This window comes from Solanum stenotomum, chromosome 12 (genome assembly GCF_019186545.1).
Source record: "Solanum stenotomum isolate F172 chromosome 12, ASM1918654v1, whole genome shotgun sequence".
Taxonomy (NCBI): Eukaryota; Viridiplantae; Streptophyta; class Magnoliopsida; order Solanales; family Solanaceae; genus Solanum; species Solanum stenotomum.
Window position 1 is genome coordinate 36,160,508 of NC_064293.1, and position 22,823 is coordinate 36,183,330.

General features: G+C 29.0%; 1 protein-coding gene across 1 annotated transcript; it reads left to right on the plus strand.

The window, feature by feature from the left end:
• The first annotated feature begins 12,216 nt into the window (after nucleotides 1-12,216).
• LOC125846629 (dof zinc finger protein DOF1.4-like) lies at nucleotides 12,217-14,463 on the plus strand. The gene is made up of 2 exons (XM_049526183.1): nucleotides 12,217-12,344; nucleotides 12,571-14,463. The coding sequence occupies exons 1-2, from the start codon at nucleotides 12,279-12,281 to the stop codon at nucleotides 13,690-13,692; spliced, it is 1,188 nt and encodes a 395-aa protein (XP_049382140.1). The 5' UTR covers nucleotides 12,217-12,278; the 3' UTR covers nucleotides 13,693-14,463.
• Nucleotides 14,464-22,823: the final 8,360 nt, after the last annotated feature.

Sequence of the window (22,823 nt, forward strand, 5' to 3'; positions counted from 1 at the left end):
AGAAAGGACAACAAATTTTTTCCTATTATACCCTTATTTACACTTCTTGAAAATTGTAAAAGTGTATGTTGTTTCCCTCCAATTTATTTCACTTTAATTCAAATAAGTGGTTGTAATTTTGAAGTGAAAAGTTGTCATAAGGGTAAAATTGTAACTTCACTGTGCTAATCATTGTTGCCTGAATCTGTGTGCCATTTTTAAAGTGGACAACTAAAAAGGGACGGAGGGAGTATCTTTTTTTGATATGTTAAAATGGATAAATAATTATTTTTAATTAATATAATAGATAAATAAAAATGAAAGGAGGAAGAATATAAACTGTGGTCCAACTTCCACTCTATATATGTTGGGATTATTTAACTAAAACTTATACCTAATACCTAGATTTTCGCGCTAATCTAATTATGGCCCCTCCAATTATTCTTCAGTTACCAATTAAATTCAGTTGCTTGTTCCCTCCTAAATCCCATCAAATTTCCACTCTTTTGTTTCAAGTGAAGAATTTTAACTTATTCTAATTTGTTAATGTCATTTTCTATCGAAGAAATAAAATGGTGACGCTATATACTATTGTTGTTATGGTTTGAAGACATTTTCATAGGGCTACTCTTCGACATCAAGAAAATATTTTTAAATTTTTATCTGTTTTATCAGTCAACTTTTTAAAAAAATACTTTCACAAGGAAAATAAATTCTTTTGAAATCAAGAAAATGACCTCCTAATAAAAAGACAAAACAAATTTCACTCTATATTGAAAATGTCCAACTCACCTTACTCTCACCCCCCAAGTCCTCATCCCCACCAAGCCACCACTTGTACCTTCCCGCCCCATTTTTCATTTATTTAAATTAAATATAATAAAAGAATATTTTTGTATACCTATTAACATAAAAAATAAATAAAAAATTCATTTATTTATTTTAAAAGATATTTTCCATGAAAAATATTTTCCTTTCTCACCGAACCCACCCTATATTATGATCGTTTGATGGTACGTAGTACACATAAAGGTAGTATATATAATATACTTAAAACAACCCAATACTTTTTCCTACTTATTGTTTAGTTAATGTTATTTCCTCTAATTTATCAAGTTAAAATAGTATTACTCCACTATATTCTATCCATATTATATTGTATTTTTCGTTTGTGCACGCATGTCCCTTAAGAAATACTTATATTTGAAAAAATTAAAAAGTATTTTTATTAAATTATTCTTAATTAATAACACCTATTTAATATGATACTTTCTTGGCTATGTAAAAACTCTCTTATTTAAATAAAAATAAATTTAAAAATAATAATAATTAATATCTTTTTAATTATATAAAAAAGTATTTACTCTATGCTTTAAAGCCTGAAATGAATAAAAATCAATTAATGCAAATAAATCGTTGTGAAAATGATATACTTGGCGACAAACAATTGAATGAAGTCAATAAGAGCGGTTGGCAGCTTATTTGAAAATGACCCAATTCTCTCTCGCACTATCTAATATATCTATAATATTAAGTCTATTATTATTATTATTATATATTACTATATATATATCATACAGTACTAAAGATTTTTCTTAAGTTATTAATTTGATTTGGAATATTATTAATAGTAGTAAAAAGTGACCATCAAAATTGAGGTGGAGTGATCTGTACTTTTTATTATTAATCACAGATTTCAAATTTGAGTCTTGAATATAAAATCTTTATTAAGGTGGAGTGGTCAATACTTTTTATTATTAATTGAAAATTTCAAATTCGAGCTCTGAATATAAAATTATTTTTGATAAGAATTCTTTGCTGAGTGGGCAAAATTAAATCAACTGAAAAGTGGGAGAATCTATATTTTTGTCCTTGTCAAGCCTTAATGAACTTCCTTTTCATTGTTAGAAATAATTACCGATGTAAATTAACGTATTAGTATTATTTTCATGAAGACGACTAGCTCCATGCCAAACCTTTGGTGAAAACTCCTTCCAAATTACATAATTATTTGATACTACGTTCCTCGTCTTGAAAGAAAAATATCAAAGATAGATACATAAGATGGTGATTATATATATTTTAGTGAAAAATTTAGGAAAACTATATATAGTGGGTGCCTTGTCTTTTTTTTTTCTTCTTTTTGCGGTAAAAAAGGAGCTTAAAAAGTTACCTATATAAAAAGAGAACTAAAATATTATTCGCTGATAAGAATAATTGCTCAAGTGGTAAGCACCTTCTGTACCTCCAACCTCCGACTCCAAGAATTTAACTTCGAGTCACCAAGAGAAGGGTAAAAAAAAAGAGATGCTACACCTTCTAGTTCTCATATTAGTGTTTTCCATGGCTCTTAAAATATACTGTACTAGTTTCAAACAAAAAACATTTAAGAGAAACTCATATGAAGTCAATATGGCACCTCAATGGCAAAAAAAATATTTGTATAAATATTTTATTCTTTTGGGAAGTAACTTTGTCTTTCTATTATTTCATATCCAACAATATTAGCATAAAATCCACCAAAGGGCATAATTTCAACGACAGTTTCCAGGCGACATTCTTTTCCCTTGGAATCATCTTCATATTAAATTATGTGTACTTTTCAAATTGTTGAACATGCATGCATATATACCTAACACCATTTCACTTGAAGAAACTCAAATGTGAGAAATTAAATTAACCATGTATATAAACGAATATTCTTAGTCATATCTGATACTACGTATACGCTACCATATTCGCTAACTATGTTATCATTGTTATATTCAATATTTACATCAAGCAAATAAATGAAAGATACGTGTCTTGTATATATATAAAAAATTAATCACTTGTTAGTTAAGTGATTGTCTTATCACTTTTAGTTTAATTCGTGACTCTTATAATTAAATTATTTGATTTGATATAAACATCAAGACATTTAAATATTTTTTTCGTATATAGCGTACTCATCTAGTGAACTAAAACGAGGACAAAGAGAGAAAAATCAAACAAGATCACAAAAGCAAGTTGAACAAGAAAAGCAGTGACTTAGACTAACACCAAACATATGAGTTTTAATTAATTATCTATAACTGGAAAAGAATAAATGACAAATGCTTAGGAATTATTCTTATAAGTTTCCCCAAATTAAGCGTACGTGCACATGTTCACTTCTTTGTTAAGCAATCTAAACTAGGATTACTCTTTTGATTGATAAAAAGTTATATTGACACAGTATTATCGTCCAAGAAATGGAAAAAAAAAAAAGGAAGCTTTGTTAGTTAATTATACTTTTTTTGTTATAAAGAACACTAAGTGGTAGGTTAACGTCTCTCACTTTAAACTATTGTCTAATCACATTGATCACAATTATTTGATTAATAGCGCCATTCGGATGGTGCCATGTGTCAAAATTAAATATTGTGATAGGTGAGATAGAATTTAGTATACAATATAAACATGAAATCAATATAAAGCTCGTAATCTTCAATTCTTGGATAATAGAAATAGTCGTAGAGAACAAGTTGGTTAGAAATCTTTGTCTGAACATTGTTTGGAGTGCAATATGATGGATACATAGAGTTGGGTTGGATTTGATGCGTTTGGTCCCCCAATTTTTTAAATATTGTTTTAAGCAGTTTCCTTTTTTTTTTTTTGGTTTCCCATCCCCGGTGTTTGATATCCACATTGGAGTTCGACTAAATTTAGATTCGCGCCAAAAAGTCCCACATTGGGGGTAAAGCGTTCCCTAACAAAGATGACTCCGTACCCAAGGGGCTCAAACCCGAAACCTCTTGGTTTAGGCCTTAAGGGTGAAGGAGTACTACCACTTCACCGCAACCCTTGTTGGTAATCAATTTCCTTAGTGGCTGAGTCTTGACTCTTGAGTCTTCTTCTTCTTCCTCCATCAGTACATTTTGACCCTACAAAGGCCAGACACCCCTTTAACGTGCACCTTGGGTTTTCACTATTGTGGAATCTCTTGTCCTTTTTTGCAGCTTAATTGGCTCAGGATTGGTTGAGTGTGAACCAATGACTTGTGTTTTTCATGATTATTTAACTTACGTTTGTTCGACATTTATTGATCTGATTAATTTAGATATATAAATATTAAAAAGGTTAAAAAGATAATTATATATTTAAATCAAAAGAAGTAAAAAAATGTGATTCGTTTTGTTTTTGGTCCAAAAATCCTCATGAATTAATAGAAATCAAAATGAAATACCATCGTGATTGGCAAATTGGCGAAATTTTTATTAGTTTAGGGCCATTTTTTAACTAAAAATCAAATAGAAGACATACATCTATTTCATTTTTAATAAAAAAAATTAACATATTCAGAGCTCAAACACGATATTATGTTCATGAGTACGAGAAGGATCCACCCAGTACCCCACCCTTGTCCTTTGGTGATTAGAGAGTGGTATGTTATGTACCAAAGTGTTGATTTGACCGATGCTATACTCTTTAATTATTTTTTTCCTTTAATGTTTGCTCCTAATATACTCTTATTTTGTCGTTTATTTAGGTCATTTTAATTTGTTATACGACCAAACATTGTTTTGTGATTAATCCTCGGTCATTAACATAATTATCCATTCTCAACTACTCTAATGAAATGATTATATATATATATATATATTCCAATTTTTATGTATCCATACATGTTCTATATTGATTTTGATACACATATTTTTTTTATATACATATCTTACAAAGGAAAATTTAGGTGTTAGATCATATAAATAATATATTCAAAAGTTCTGATATATGTCTGTCAAAGTAGGTCCTAATTTTCATTTTAAACATATACCGTAACAACGACAAACCCATTACTTGTTACCAATAAAAAAAGAATATTTAATTAAACAACTTAGATTTATTAAAGATTGCAAATGGTGGTCCATTGTCAAGTGAAGATTAAATATTGAGTAATTTGAATCAGGGTAAAAAATTGGATTTAAAAATAATTTGCTTTTGCTTTTTGATGTGGATGGGTAAAAAGTAGTAAAAACTAAAAAGCCATCCATATTATATTAAAATTAAAATGGGAATAAGATTCAAATGTATAGTGAGTGAATAGAAGAATCGTAATGATGGGATGTTTGGAGAATGAGAAAATCCCTTGGGGGACTACAAAATCTGTTTGTTCCCCTTAACCATTTACTTATTCTTTTTTATTATCCTTATTAGTAGCTAGCTTAGCTGCCACCACATGGTTTTACATTAGATTGGAAATTTTAGTGTTTGGTATGGAGGAAAATATTTTTTGTCGAAATGAATTTTGAGCTCGATAGATAAGTTAAAAGTAACTATTCTAAAAATATTTATATATAATTTAAATAAATACTACATAAGAGATAAGAGTGTGAAGGTAGGAATGAGGGATAGTGGGGACGAGGGTTACGGGGGTTTGGAGGTTGAGTGAAGATGAGGTATGTGCGGGATGATACATCTTGGATGAAGACGATACAATCAATGTTTTCACTAGTATAACTTGTTTTCTCTACTTTCATTAGATAAGTTATTTTTCTTATTTTTAATGAATTTGTTTTTCTAAAAAAAATAGGCAAAAATACTCATTACCCCCCTGAACTTGAAGCTTTTTATACGGTGTACACCTAAACTAAATTTTGTTTTAATTACCCCCCGAACTTGTTTATTCCTCCGTCGCGTACACCTTTTTCGTCCACCTACTCCTGTTGTGACTGCACGCGCGCGACAGCTGTCTAAATTGGTGATGTGGATTTCCACCTGGATAAATAACAGTCACCTGGATAAATTAATATTGCAAAAAATAAATTTCTTAAATTTAAAATTCATTGTTTAAAAGTTATTTTTGGGTCGATTAAATTTCAAATTTGTCTGAAATTCTTACCAAGTAAGTGTTAAACTTTATTTCCTTTACTTTTCATTTACATTTTGCCCTATTTTTCGTTTTAAATATGCCAAATATTAAAGAAAAATGGAGATTTTACGTTTTTTTACCGTTGTAGCTTTGTGATGTGGCAAAAAATCACTTCCTCACGCGCCTAATAGAGTGTGTGCTCAATTTCTACGCCAGGTGGACGAAAAAGGTGCACGCGACAGAGGAATAAACAAGTTCGGGGGGTAATTAAAACGAAATTTAGTTTAGGTGTACACTGTATAAAAAACTTCAAGTTCAGGGGGTTAGTGAGTACTTCTGCCAAAAAAAAATACTTTTCAAGAGATTTCAACAAACCGAACGTGAAAAAGTACCAAAACACATTACACATCCATATGATGATTCATGAACCATATTAATCAACAGTTTTATACATATGCAAATATGAAGAATGAATTCCAATCTAATTTCTATGTTCTATTCACACTGCTCCTTATAACAAGCAAAATTCCAATTTAGATAAAAACATAGGTCTACTTACCAAATGATCTTTACCGTTTAGCCAAATTTATTTATTAATATGATTGTAATATACACAGTTTATACACTAATTATGAAGATTATATATACAACAAGGCCAAAGTATGAGATGGTCCGTGAAATACTTCACAACAATTTGAGATAATATAATGTATTACTATATATTTTTCGAAATATGGTAGAAGGAATATAGTACTAGTACACAATAAGTTGTGTGATGTGATAAGATAGAGAAGCAAAGTGGAAGTGGAGGAGTTTACATCAGAATATGCTTTCCAGTGAAGCATTCCAACTAAGACTTTTGTAATCAATTAATTGAGATCTTCTTCCATCTTATTGGACAGACGGCTAACACGTTTCTCATCCTTAACTTAATTTGACTGTTAAATTATTTCTTTCTCAATTTATACAGACTTTACTATTACTTCGAAGTCATGAAAATGAACGGAAAAAAATATTCTGATTTGGATTCTAGTTTGGTCCTCGTAAGATTTAGTTAAGCATATGAAACATATAATTGAATAAATTGTGTGTTTTTTAATTCCTTTTATATCCTAAATATGTGTTATTCAGACTACTTACTTTTACAACAATATTATATATTACTCTCGGATATATGGAGTAATTGTAAAAATTCAACACAAGACATTAAATAATTGAATATGTAGCATGTCATAAGTTGTTGATTTGTGAATATTCATAGTCTAAGGGAACAAGAAGGTTAAATATGTTTAATCATAAATTACAACATCAAATTTTAAAATATTTGAAAGACTTAAAGGGGTCGTTTGGTTTGAATATAAATTATAATTAATGAGATTAGTTATGATGAAATAAGTTATTATGAAATTAGTTATGATTGAATAAGATATGTTGGGAGTAGTTATAATGGGATAAGTTATGCTGAGTTTATTTCGTATTAGTGTTAGATTTGTTGTAGTCAAAATAATATGCATTGCATAGATTTTAAGAACATGTTATTTGTTTACAAAAATACCCTTCATGAATATGAACAATGATGTATAAAAAGGGTTTAAAGGGATATCTTTGTCATTTACCTATTTTATCCCTGGATAAGTTATCCCGCTATTACTATACCACCCAAAGGGAGGGATAACTTATCCCGGTATTAGTTATTAATTTCGGAATAAATTATTCCGAACTTGCCAATCAAACAACAAATTAAGTGACACTATAATTTAATCCTAAAACTATTTAGTGTTATTTTTCACACCAAACGACCATAAAATTCTAAAAGCCAAGTGCTAATTCTGGATCACTAAGGATTATGGTGCGACTTAATTCGAGACTTGAGGATGAAAAATCTCAACAAAAAAAGACAACTCCTCAGTGAACCCACTTGGTACGAATTTGAATTAGTCGAAATAATAATATTGAACTATTGAAGGCCTAAAAATAGAGAAGTAAAACTTAAGAATAAAGGATGGCCTGAAATTCAAAATGAGGTACAAATTGCAAATAGAGACTCAAGAGAATGAGATGTGGACATCCACATGCAGCCTCTTGTCACTTTCTTCTTGGAATTTTTCACTCTCTTAGGATATGTAGTAATTGTTTTATGGGAAAATGGCCTAATATATTCCTCAATTTTATCATTTGGAGCTAATATGCCCCTTATTATGAAAGTGACTCATATATATTCTTATCGTTATACAAACGGCTCACATATACTCCTACCGTTATAAAATGAACTCACATATACCCTTCATTTAACGAAAGTGAAAAAATTAGGGGTATATCAGACCCTTTTCCCTTGTTTTAATATAGATCTAGTATAAGTTTCTGCAAACACTCCAAAGTTTCCTTCTTTTTTCTTCATCATATTCATTAAGTACATCACTTATTCCCAATTCCATATTAGTTGTATGACCACGTTACTATAAATAGTTGTCCATTTATAAAATTAAGATCGAATTTTTAAAACAAAAATCATTTTATCCCTACATATTTTTTGAAAGTATAAACAAGTAATTTGTAAGGTTTCAAAAAAGACATTTTAAGGGATGAATTAGTAAAACTGTTATTCTTATGTATGATTTCTTAAAAGGAATATAAGGACAGAGCGAGTAAGATATAAATTAAGGAGAAAAACATGTACACATCGCATTCAAACCCACCAACAAAAATTAGTGCATTTGCGGGGACACTTCAGAAATTGTTTTGTCCATTCTTAGAATCTAGATTGAGTTTGCCAGACGCTACATATTGGCTACGTTAAGTTTGATCATAGTCTCCATTTATAGGAGGACAAGGATTTCAAGGTTGTGAATTCTTACCATGATTTAAAATTAATATTACAAAAATAATTGAGTTTAAAATTAATTATTTATGGATGTTTTGTAGATTTTTTCGGAATCATATGAGGTTTGAGAAAAGCTATGGACTTACATGTCTCTAATCAAACTTCTAGATCTACCCTCAATATTAATTACATAAATTTCATTTTTTAAAAAAATATTTTTTCTCATGAGAGAAACATATGTTTAAGACTGTTAAGAATTTCCACATCGAAAAATGGATCGAAATTTGGTCTTCTTATATGAATTTGGACAATTCTCTCCTCATGAAGTAGTTTTGGGGTTGAATTAGGCTCAAGATCCATCTTTACATGGTATCAGAGTAGACTTTGTTCACCGATGTTGGGCCCCATATTATAATGTCCATACTTCAGTTAACGAGGTCTGGGCGTGCTAGAAGTGTTATAAATTTTCATATCTGAAAGAGAATGAAAATTTGGTCTCCTTATATAAATTTGGACATTCATCCCTCATGAGCTAATTTTTGGGGTTGAGTTAAGCTTATTAAATTATGTGATGAGCAAGGGCTTAGAATATTTTTATTTTTAAGTTTTCACAACTTAAATTATTATTTTAAAATACATTCTTGTCATTTGGAAGATTTTTTCAAAATCCCTCACTCAAAATTGTGATGTCAACAAATTTGCAATAAAACATTTAAAGGAAAATAAAAGTACATAGTGTACTGTAATTGATGCATTGGACACACAGGCTCAATAATGATATTATGCTGCCACAATATTGGATGACAACCCACCATGTAATATAATATAATAGACTACACTAGCTAGATCATAAGATGAGGTGACATTTTCCATATAGGATTGCACAATATAATTAATTATCTACATACTAATTAAGCGTATATCTTATAGTATAACATTATCACCCACACATAATTTAATTAATTAAGCTATATTTATACAATATTCCACACTAGTTTAATAGTAATTTAATTAAAGTAGTGGAGTGGGATTTGCTGTATCGTGTTTGTGCCTTGGATATTGAACCCTAGGGATTCCCTCCTATCTAAGTATGACTCTCTCTGTTCAATCAAATTTAAAACAGAGAATTTTTGTTTAGTTATTAAAATTAGTGATGTTGATGTTGGATTATCAACTACTAGTTGTAGTACTAGAGAATATTTTCTTTCTTTCTTGAACCTCGAGAGATTCATCTTACCATATGCTCCTTGCTTTATCTCTCTGTCTTCTTCTTACATTAAGAATGTGGTCTCTCAATATATTTTAATCCTTTTTTTTCTATCTCAATTAACATGATAGTTAAATCTCTCAATTTATCTGACATTGTTTGATTGTGAACTTAGATACAAAATTTTTAGGTTTAATATTTGAAATACAATTTACGTAATTATAAACTACACAAAATATATTATAAATCATAATAATTGAAAAGACATAATATTGTGATCAAAAGGAAAAAAACTTTGAATTTCAAGTCACTACTAACTCATTTTTTCACTAGATATTCCCACGGATATTTTGATTGAATCGATTTGAAAAGAAATAAGGGAAAAGGGTTGATATACCCCTCAACTTTGTCATTTGGAGTTGATATGCCTCTCGTTATGAAAGTGGTTCATATATATCCTTACCGTTATATAAACGGCTCACATATACACCTACCGTTACAAAATGAGCTCACATATACCCTTAATTTAACTGAAGTGAAAAAAATATTTTAAAATTTATGTTTTTGACTTTTAAATTTAAAACAAATCATGTACGGGTATAGATGATCTTTCTAGCGAATTTCAAGGTATATTTTAATCTTTTTTATACATAATTTATTTTTTGACGTCTTTGATTATATTTTTCGAGTTTCTTATTCTTATTTTTTTTCTTTCGTTCCTTAGTGTAAAGAGAAAATTTTAAAACTAATTTTTTTTTGTCTATATTATAATTTAAAACTATTTTTTTCGACTATGTTGTTATTAAGTTTTTGTATTGAAAAAAATTGGATCATCTATNTTTTCGAGTTTCTTATTCTTATTTTTTTTTCTTTCGTTCCTTAGTGTAAAGAGAAAATTTTAAAACTAATTTTTTTTTGTCTATATTATAATTTAAAACTATTATTTTCGACTATGTTGTTATTAAGTTTTTGTATTGAAAAAAATTGGGTCATCTATAATAAAGTTTACAAGAAAATTAGAGAAACATAAATAAATTTGACCATCAAAATAATAACTTTAAATTAGTCGTTGAAACAAAAAAAGTAAAAAAAAAAAATATGTGCGAGGAAGATTAAATATACACATATGGGATTATATTTTTTTTTAAAAAATAATAATTAAAATATTAAATAAAAAATAATTTTTCCACTTTCGTTGGAGGAAAAGGGTATATGTGCGTCATTTGTATAGCAATAGGGGAATATATGAACCACTTTCATAATGAAAGGTATATCAGCTCTAAATGATAAAGTTGAGAGTTGAGAGGTATATCCAACTCTTTTCCCTTACTTTAATATTTACTTTGAAAGTCCAATAGACAAAGGTTTTCGCCACCAGCGAAAAAATTATATTATAGAATATGATTATTTTATCAGATCACTTCATTGAAAAAATATATGGTAGAAAATAAATAACGTATTCATGAAATAGTGGAAAGTTTTCTGATTTTTTTCTTCATATGAAACATTTACTCACAAAAAAATGTTTGTTTAATGGGAAAAGGGTCTGATATACCTTTTAATTTTGTCATTTGAAGCTGATATACCCCTTGTTATCAAAGTGACTCATATATATCCTTACCGTTATACAAACGACTCACATATACCCTTACTGTTATAAAATAAGCTCACATATACCCTTTCATTTAACGAAAGTGAAAAAATTAGTTTTAAATTTATATATTTGACTTTTAATTTTCTTAAAAATTATTGAGGGGTATATATGATTCTTCTAGCAAAGTTTAAGGTATATTTTAATCTTTCTCATACATAAATTATTTTTTGACTTCTTTGATTATAATTATTTGAGTTTCTTATTCTTATTTTTTTTTTCTTTCATTCCTTAGTGTAAAGAAAAAAATTTAAAACTATTTTTTTGTCTACATTGTAATTTAATTTTTCTATTTGAAGAAATTTTTTTGGTCATCTATAATAAGTTTTACAAGTGAAAGATAAATATATTTGACCATCAAAATAATAAATCTAAATTAGTCATTGAAACAAAAAAGTCAAAAAATGTTATGTTTAAGGAGGATTAAATATACTCATATGGGATTATATTTTTTTTAAAAAAATAATAAAAAATTAAACTAATTTTTTTTTTCATTTCCGTTAGAGGAAAAGGGTATATGGAGTCATTTATATATAAGTAGGGGTATATATGGGCCACTTTCATAACGAAGGATATATCAACTCGAAATGACAAAGTTGAGGGGTATATCAGACTCTTTTCCCTTGTTTAATTAATGCTTACTTACTACAGTACTTTATATTTTTTGTTTTCTCTAAGTATTATATTTGTCTCAAACCGTGAAGAAAGAAGACTCACGTCGCCACCTAGCTAACTTTGTCTGCTTATTCTTTGTTTCAAAACGATTCCTTTTTTTTGTGAAAGAAGTAAAATGGTGGGAGAATGTGAGAAGATGGTACTCATCTCTTCTTCCACTACTAATCAAATATGGCCACAGGTTTCTTTCCTTTCTCTTTCTCAATTATTAGTCTAAATATCCCCACGCCACCCCCACCCCCCATGACCCCATCTTTGTCTTGTAGCATTTGGATTTAGAATATCTCTATACATTGGTCTTGTTATTATTTTTACCCTAAACTTATCACACATCCACTCTTTAATTTCTTTTTTTTTTCTTTCGATCATATTTCGATTGTTAATATGATATTTTATCTCTTCTTCAGATAGATGAGAAAAATAACTTGATGATGGATTCAAATGGTACTAGTAATAATATGGAGAAACCAATTCAAGATCCGTCACAACAACCACCACCACCACCACATCTTAAATGTCCTCGTTGTGATTCGTCGAATACGAAGTTTTGTTACTACAACAATTATAGTTTGTCTCAGCCAAGACACTTTTGCAAGGCATGTAAAAGGTATTGGACTAGAGGAGGAACATTAAGGAATGTACCTGTTGGAGGTGGATGTAGGAAGAACAAGAGAATCAAGAGACCATCAGTTAATTCTTCTTCTTCTACTACTACTACTAGTCATGATATAATTACTACTTCAACTCCGAATATTTTAAACCCTAGCCACCATCATCAACTTCATGGAGTCCATCATAATAATAATAATATTGACCATCTATCTACTACAAATTCACCAAATCATCTTAACCCTTTATTTAATTATGGGTTGACTAGTGAGAGGTCTGATCTCAACATTCCATTTTCAAGGCTTTTTAATTCTAGGGTTTCGAGTCATGGTGGAGGAGTCGATGAGGGACAAGTGTATTCTATAACAGACAGTATCCCAGGATTAATGGATCGTCGTATGGGGCTAGGGTTTTCAAATTCTTCTGGAGGAGTAGTCAATATGGGTCATGAGAATAATAATAATAATAATTACGGGCATGGTGGGTTCAATCCTATTAAGCAAATCCAAGATGTTCATGTCATGAGTACTAGCAATTGTACAACTTCAACTACTTCACTTCTTTCAAGCTACCCTAATATGTTTGGATCTTCATCATCAACATCAACTATGGCTTCTCTTATAGCTTCAAGCCTTCAACAACAAAAGTTCATGTCCAATATTAATGGTAACAATTTTCACAACTTGTTGACTCCTAATTATGAGGAATTGCAAATGTCAAGGGGGAACAACAACAACAACAATACTATTAATAATGTTCATGAAGGTGGTGGAAATGGGAACACAATGTTGAAAGAAGAGAAAATGGATCATCAGATTCATGAACAAATTATTAATTCATCTGATCCTTCACTTTCTTGGAATGGTGCTTGGCTTGATCCTTCAAATATGGGGTCTAATTCAGTCCCTTCTCTCATCTAGGACAAGTACATTTAATTTGTCTTTTTTTCCTTCTTGATCTCCCTCTCATTTTTATTAACATGTGTGTCTTTCCTAGCTAGGTAGGTACTTTTTCGTCGTCTATGTTGCTCGGATCCTCCAACAATGTTGTTGTACTCGTATCATATACACATATCCAATAGTATTTTTGAAGGATCCGAACAACATACCTTCTTTTTTCTCCCTTCTACTAAAATATTGTCAAGACTATATATAGAAGAAGAAGAAACAACATGACTTTATATTTATGGGAGGAGTTGGATCGGAGTGATCATGTCAGCTGCAAGTAAATTTTCAGCCCTACTAAATTTTTACAGTCAAAAGGTTGAAAAAGTCTCTCATTTTGCGCTGAGAGGAACCTCGGATCCTATTCATCCCATCACAATATCAAGTTAGCTTTATCATGAAGAGTACATCATTCAGAGTTGAAGAAAAAGCTGCTTTCTAGTTCCAGTGAGTTAATTAGTTTTAATTTTAATTTTAATCTTATTTTGTATGTATATAGATGCATGACATTGCAATTTTAATTTCTTGATGTATTTTTCAGAATGTGTATTAGGTTTTGGGTGGGGGTTACAATGTTGGAGTCCTCATATAAGAGGAATTAACCAACAATGATAACTTTTTTTCATTTGAGTTTTTTTTTTCTGAGAAATTTTTCCTCCTTGTAGCTTAGGGGAAAATGGTTGGGGTATATTTGGGTATAGAAGAGAGGGAGACTTTGTTGTTTTAATATGATTATCATTTTATTAATTTGGTTATGCCATTTTCTTGTTTATTTCCTTCATCATTTTTACTCTTGTTTAATGATTTTCCCATAGCAATATTCTTGTTTTTCTATGTCAATTTGACACCAAATGAACTGAGGTACATATCCATGATAATTGAAGTAGTAGTTCATCATATCATATGATTAAATTTTAAAAAATTATTTGCGGTGTATATTTTTTTATATATATATAAAGACTACGTTAAATACCTATGAATTAAATTCTTTTATAGTTAAAAACAGATTTTGAAATGTTTTTAACTAATTCTTGAATAATAATTTCTATTTAAAAATGGGAAAAAGAGAATATACTATTTTTTGGATACATCTCAAGGATAAAAATAAAGACAGTTATAGATTCCCTCTAAATAGGTAATATCAATGTGGCATTTTAATAGATGAATAAACCCAAATATGATGGATTAATTTGTTGTAATTGATTGGTATAAAAGGTCTAAATTGATGTTAGAAATTATTATGGCATAGTGACCACAAAAAAAAAGATAGGGTGAGACAGAGAAAAAAGAAAAGATTCTCTATGTCAGTATATATCCATGAAAAAAAATAATGGAGTAGTAGTACTACTGATGGTTTACAAAGCTGAAAATTATTGGGAAGCATGCTACTAGACTAAGCTTATGTCGATTCAATATTATTATTATGTTATGTGTGGGGTGGGGTGGGGATATCTTCTTTACCCTGACAATTTGCTTTTTCCTCTTCATATAAACACATACACACCACATTCTAAAAAGCTTCATTTCACGTTTTTTTTCGACTTTATCCTATCACATTATAACCCCCCCACCACCCACCACACACACTCCACCACCACTTCTCCCACCATATTTTTTTGCGATGTCCAATATTTATATTGGAGTTTGAATAAATTTAGATTCATGCGCTCCTTAGCAAAGATGGCTTCGTATCTAAGAGAACACAAATTCGAGATCTTTAGGTTAAGGATGAATGAATACTTACTACTCTACTATAACTTAATCTTTAGGTTAAGAATGAATGAGTACTTACTACGCCACTATAACTTTCGGTGGTGGCTTAAGCATTTTCATTTTTAGTTTAGAAATTTTGAATCACAGTTATATGCTTTTAAATAAAAAATTTAATACAAAAATACAGAGTTTAAACTTAAGTACTAGATTGTGCTGAATTCGTAATCACAATATATACTGACTTAGGGCCTTGTTGATCTGTTGTCACAATTCAATTTGTAGATATAAATCTGAATTTGAGCTCTATGAGGTTTTTAATTTCTATTTGAATAATAATATGTTTTTATATATATTAAACTACATAAAATACCTATAAATCAAATTATTTTATAATGAAAAACAGATTTTGAAATGTTTTTAACTAAATCTTTTTTAATGTTGATGTTTAATTTGCATAATTATTTCTAAATAGTTTCACCTACTGCTTATAAGTTGTTTCAACATAGTCAGAATGACACTAATTTATTTAATGTGCCTTTGGCACTACAGTTTCAGATCACACAACAAAAAAGTTAAAAAATTCAGACAAGAATTTATTTGTGGAAAACGTTTTTGATGGTTTTTTTTCTCAAAAATTCCATATTTTTAATGGTATATGATAGAAATGTCTATTGAAAATTTGCGTTTTTATATATAGTAAGGATGTCCAACATCATTTTTTAATGAAATGGTATGTATAATTTGATTGTACGATTAACATATATAATTAACTTCTTGTCATCGTATTACACTAATGTTACATTGTTGTGTATAAACTAATAAGTATCAAAAATAAATTATTTTGATATTTTGGAAACACATCGATTTTAGCAAGCTTATCATTTTAAATAGTCCACTGAGTTTGTGTCAAAGATAATGTGAAGGAATTAGTTTCATTAGTACATGCATGAGTCAAAGATATACGTTAAAAATTAGGTACTAATTAAGTACATGCCACTTCAAATTGGCATTATTTGATTGTTGACTGAAATTCTACAGTTGATTTTTGCCTCCATTAAGTGATGGACTTTTTGTGTGTCCCTATGTTTTTTTCTACCTCCACTAACTCAGAATCTAGTCAAATTGCAAATTTCCAAACTAGACTATAGTTTTCATTTTTACTTCTTTTTTTTTTTTTAAAAAAAAGATAATTCCATCAATTATCATCGATTAAATTCGATGCACCTTGCCTTCTGCAACGTGATTGACGGTGTAATTCAACATTAGTTTGAATATTCAATTTCACAAGGAAAAAAAAAATTGATTACGTTCTCATACTATCATTCCGTCCGTAATAATTATCTCAAAAAGTTATTTTAAGAATTATTTTATAACAAAAAACCATTCAATTATTTGTCACATCAAAGTCATTGGAGTAACTAATTTATGTGATGTTCTTTTGTACATGTTGATGAAGTGAAGTAATTTATTTGAGCCAAACATTTGGAAAATGAGAAAGGTCCAAATATGCCTTTAAAGTATTCAAAATTATGTCCTTCATTAATAATTGAATTCACATATGCTCTTAGTTGATCTAAACATGCTTTTAATTTTTAACTCAAAACCTCAATTAAGCTAAATATCTATCTATATATAATAGGAGAGGAAAATAACATATGTGTCAGCGCCACAATTAATTCTAAAATTTAAGTATTTAAAAATTAAATGTAAAAAGAAATATGACTTTCAAAAAAACACATGTCAACAAATTCTATCCCCATTTTCACGTTGCTAAAGAATAGGATTTGATTAACTGATAAGAAATTTATTTTAAATTTTAAATTTTAAGCAACTCAATAATCTATTTTTGAAATACATTTAAAAAGGAAAAACTACCTATTAAACAGAATTGAAACTTCCTTACAATTTGAATTTTAAAAATTTCCTACTTTAAAATACAATTTAAAAATAAAAGGTAAATTATAATTTGGATAACAATGAATTTGAATAGCATATTTGTTAGTTTCCACGACAATTATTTTTCAATTTGAATTTTAAAATTTCCTATTTTGAATGTAATTTAAAAATAAAAGTGCAAATTGTTAAATAATAAAAATAATAATTTGGATAACAGTGGATTTGTAACTGATTAAAATATGATAAATTTTTTAATTAAAATTAATTATTTAAATTATCTATAGGTGATAGCGTTTTTAAAATTTTAAAATATCAAATAGTTAATTATTAATTATTAATTATCTTTAATTATATTAAATAATAATATCAAATGTAGCTAATTATAACTATAAACATAATACTAAATTGTGTATTAATAAAAATGATACTGTAATATGCACAAATAAATACGATAATTGATTTGTATAATTATTTTTTAAAATATACATTGCAAAGTGAATAGTAAATTTTGTTAGTTTTTTTAAAAAATTAAAATCCGCACAACGCGCGGGCACGTATATTAGTATGATTGATAAGCAAAAAAAAGTTAATTTATGCTCTTAAAATATGCTAAATTAACGTGGTTTTATTTTACGTATATGTATTCATTCCTTAAACATACACTTGTTGAAGAATAAGTCATTTAAGCAGATAGCTAGAACCTAGAGATGGCCCTAACCTAAGGAGGAAGAAGACACAAAAATAGCCCTACGTCGAGAGAGGGGAAAAGGAATCCATAGGTATTATACAACATAGTGAGATAGTAATCGATATACTTAGCGATAGATAAATTATTTAAAAATTATGTTAGCTACGAACAATTTAGTGATAAAGCTTGTAGCTATTTTCAAATATTTTTGTAGAAAATAAAAGAGGCCGATCCTTGCACTCTATATTCCACCCATTTAATTTTACCGGATCGAATCTGAGGAGTGGATCAATTTAATAAAATAATGGATAATTTTTAATTTTTGTAATGTTTCAATTTAAAAGGTAAATAAATTATGCCTGCATTATCTACTGAAGATATAACATGAGTGACTTTATACGTGGAATCACAATAACTAAGTAACTTCTCTATCATTTAAACAAAACGTTGTCTTGCTCAAATAAATTACCTTTAAATTGAGTAATTGCTTCATAAACCTATAATGCTACAGGTTATTTTTGTAATTCTCTTTGAGGTGGAAGAGTCGTGTGGATTATAATGGGCTTTGCGCTCTATCAATACTGATATGGGCCTCAGGCTATGTCTTATGGACAAAAGACCCCTTTTTCAAGTTTTGGTACCGATTATTCCTATTTTGGAGTGATCTTTAAATTTTACCTTTACTTTTCATATATGCCTAAAGTTTAAGTCAAATCTATTGAGTTTGATTGATGAGCAATTTTCACATATATAATAAACATAAAAATCATATTTGTATGTTATAGCTATAGTTTGCATAATTGCGCTCTATTGCAAACATAAATATGTATATTTCGTTTTACATTTACAAAAGAAAGCAATTGTATAATCTGTATTTGTATAAAGCGAGAAAGAGAGAAAGACAAAAGAAAACTGAGCGGGGAAAATCATATTTGTATAATCATAAGTGTATAGGACGAAAATATATGCATTTGTATTTGTATATACAATTTTCTCTCGCTTTATACAAACACAAACGCAATGTATACATTTGTGTTTGGATAAAGTGAGAGAGGCGAGTGAGAGTGGCGAGCGAGATCTGGGATAGGGGAGAGAGAGGAACGAAAATATATGTATATATACAATTTTCTCTCGCTTTATACAAACACAAACGCATTTTATACATTTGTGTTTGTATAAAAACGAGAGAGGCGAGGGAGACTTCCCAGCGAGAACGAGAGTGGCGAGCAAGATTCACCAGGAGAGAGGCAAAATAGCAACAGTTTGATATGAGGTACAATTAAATTAAACTATGGTTATAGCATTTAATTTGAATTAATAATTTGCTATTATATACAATTTCCCCTTGATTGTATCCTTTAACTCACATCATTCATCTACCTCTACTTGTTAGATCTCACTAATACAAGTACTAAGTAATTATATTCACCAAATTAATATTACTCTAGCTCTTCGACCGCTAGGTTACTTGGAAAGACACGTATTATAAATAAATTATGGAGTACTTCTATAACAAGTCAACAACTTTGGTTCGTTTGATATTTGTTTGCATGTCAACCATTCTACCTAATAAATTAAACTAAACATTAGACAACATTCTGAAATTTTAGGCAAATTATACTGAGAAACTTCCAAAAGTTCAAAATACTTCCCGGACCTTACATTACACGGGGACACTATATATATATATTATAGAGCAAGCGTTTGATCATAGATTTCAAATTTTGTTGACAAATATTATTTGAGTGAAATTTCATCATGTGTTTGGCCATAATATTTGGGAAAAATATTTCACTTTTCAAAGAAATATGATTTATATCCATAAGTTTTAAAAACTATCAAAACTAACCATAGATTTGTATTACATAGTAAGATAGAAACGTTGACGTAACTAGATTTATGACTTCCGTAACAAGTCAATTGGATCTGCGTTGCAACAAATAACAAGTAGTATCCATGATATTGGATCAATGTGGTAGTTCGGAGTGAGTGCAACAAGCATCATTCCATACATCGTGAAGTAGAAGAAGCACATGACTTTATTACTCTGATATGATATTGTTCATCATTTTCATTTTCTATTTATTACCCATCAAACTAGTTCACTAAAAAAATGTATGATCGAAAACTGATTCTGATTGAGTGGGTAACTTCCTAATACTTTTTGTTAAAGAATGACAAAAGTCCCACATTGATGGTTAATGAGATGGGTGAACTCCTTATAAGGCTTGGGAATCCTCCTCCCTTTGAGCTACCTTTTGGGGTGTGAGTTAGGCTTAAGACCTAATTTAACACTTTTGTATGAAACATTTTTAGTTTTCTTTTCTTATTGATTCAATCATATATCTACGAAAATATTTTTCAGTGAGAAAATCATAAATTTCTAATATTGGCTTCTTACGGGGTATGACAGTGAATACGTGAAAATGGACCAAGGAAGTATTATATAACAACGGGCCACTGCTAAACATTAATCAATCCTCACTAAACATTTTGTTTTTACGAAAAGGAGAAACAAAGACACCAAAAATTAAAATTAAGTTGATATAGTCATATAGATTATAGAATGTCATCAGCCGACGTTATATTGGACACTAATGACTATCTTCATTTATTAGATTAAAGTTATTTACCAGAGAATCCTAGTCAAGTTGATTACTAGTCTCATTCTGAAGTTGAAACATATGTTATAAAATAAAGTAACTTCAAAAACAATAATTTTAAAAATAAAAGAAAAGGGAATAATAATCCAGCCCCATTTTACCTATGTACTCATTTTTATATAGTATTAAAAAAAAAAGCTCCCCTTTTTGTTGTTGTGGAGAGGGCGGTCCAATTATATATGTAGTAATCCTTAGAATATTTCTCCAAATTTGAGGATCCAAAAATGTCATTTGGGAGACACCAAAAATGGGGTATGAATTATGATCATCATCTTCAACTTCAAAGACTACTCAATTGTCCATAAGCCACATGTAAACGTGCATATGGATGGGCAACCTAAAAGACTCTTTCCTTCAATTATTATTCAAATAATAATAATAATAATAATAATAATAATAATAATAATAATATATAGGGCATTTAATTTTTAAATTTTTTGATAATGAAAAATGAAACTTATGGTTGAAGAGAGTAAAAAAACCTATATATAAAAAGAGAAGCAATACACGTGGGCTTCAATGTGCTAGGATTTGTAAAAGAAGCTACTAATTTATTTCGTATCCAATTCAAAATTACCCATCATTAGAACAATTCACAACATTGTAGGAAAAGCAGTAATAAGTATGTTGACAAAATGGTTCTGCTGGAGCTTACACGTACGGGACTTTTCGTACGAAGAAAGTTATTTTCAAAAAACAAAATTAAAAAATTACGAGGAATTCAATTTTTGATGTTTAATATTATGAAAGCTATTTTTCATCAAAGGGGAAATATAATGTTGTTATTTGCTCTTATTTACCCCAATTAACACTTCACTTATAGAAATTTCATCAAAACATTTTGACCACCCCACCTTAGATAGCCAACCGACTGAGTCTTAGACTCGATCATTGCTATGACTAAAGGCAAGTCTTAAGATGCATAAATCGTTATATATTAGCTTAGTCTATACGAAGTATGTTCATGTAGTGGATTATGATATAGCTAAAAGAATAGCTTATATTTGTAATAGGAGAGCCTTTTTGGGAATTATAACTGTTGTTGAAGGTTTGTTTAGTTTTTATTTTAGATTGCTATATCGTTTAGTTAGCTATCGTTATGTAAAATAACCTTCAGTTACCAAAAAAAAAAAGATATACATTATTATACAATTATTATATATTTAATATATATTGACTTTATAATTATATCGAGTATAAAAGATCAGATACATATAAATAATTTTAATCATATGGATCAAATTGTAAGCTTCCCATGAGTATGCATGTATACCTAGCCCATTTGCGGAAGTCTAAGCAAATGAGGCAAATTATAATTTTATGAGTTAAATTTAATATATTATCAATCTTAAATTCCTTATGTGACTATTTTATTATTTATTCGTTTGTTCAATAATATTTTATTTTGTTCACATAAAATTTCATGACATAAAAAAAAAAAAAGTTAAAAAGTTGGACCAGGTTGTTCAACCACAAGCCTGGCTGACCAAATGATGGTGGAGTCAGGGTCCCACCCCAAGTCCACAGCAATGTGGGACCCATATATATGTTCGAAAGGGTAATTGGAAATGATATAATGGGGAAAAATTGTCGCACACTAGAAAATCATCTACTTATGAATGTGCTTATAAAGCCACACAATGGATTATTATTCTTGCATGCATCTGTCACTTGATCCCTTACACTTCTGGTTTTCTTTTTTTCCTTTATGGATAAAAAAGTAAATTTTGTCTTCATTTTAATTTATTTATTTAGATTAAATTTGATTAAAAAAATAATTAAATATTTTATGATCTTAAACTTTCATATAAATTAATATCAAAAAAATAAATCTATCCAATATAAATTTTTTAAAAAATAAGATAAACAAATTGAATCGAATCGTGCGGTATGATTTTAGTTACCCCACACTCATCTCAAGATTATAATGGATTATCATATATTTCTTATGGGACCCTCCAAGTCTCACACCATACCTCTTTCACCTCTAAATTAATTTCCACTCAAGATAGATAGATTCTTTAGACCTGATAGACCTTGTCCCTTTCACGTCTCTTCAATTCCCACCTCTTGAAATTTCTGTTTCCAAACTATTCTTTCTTCTTGTGCATCATTAGAGGTCGTTTGGTAGTTGGATAAGAAAAAAA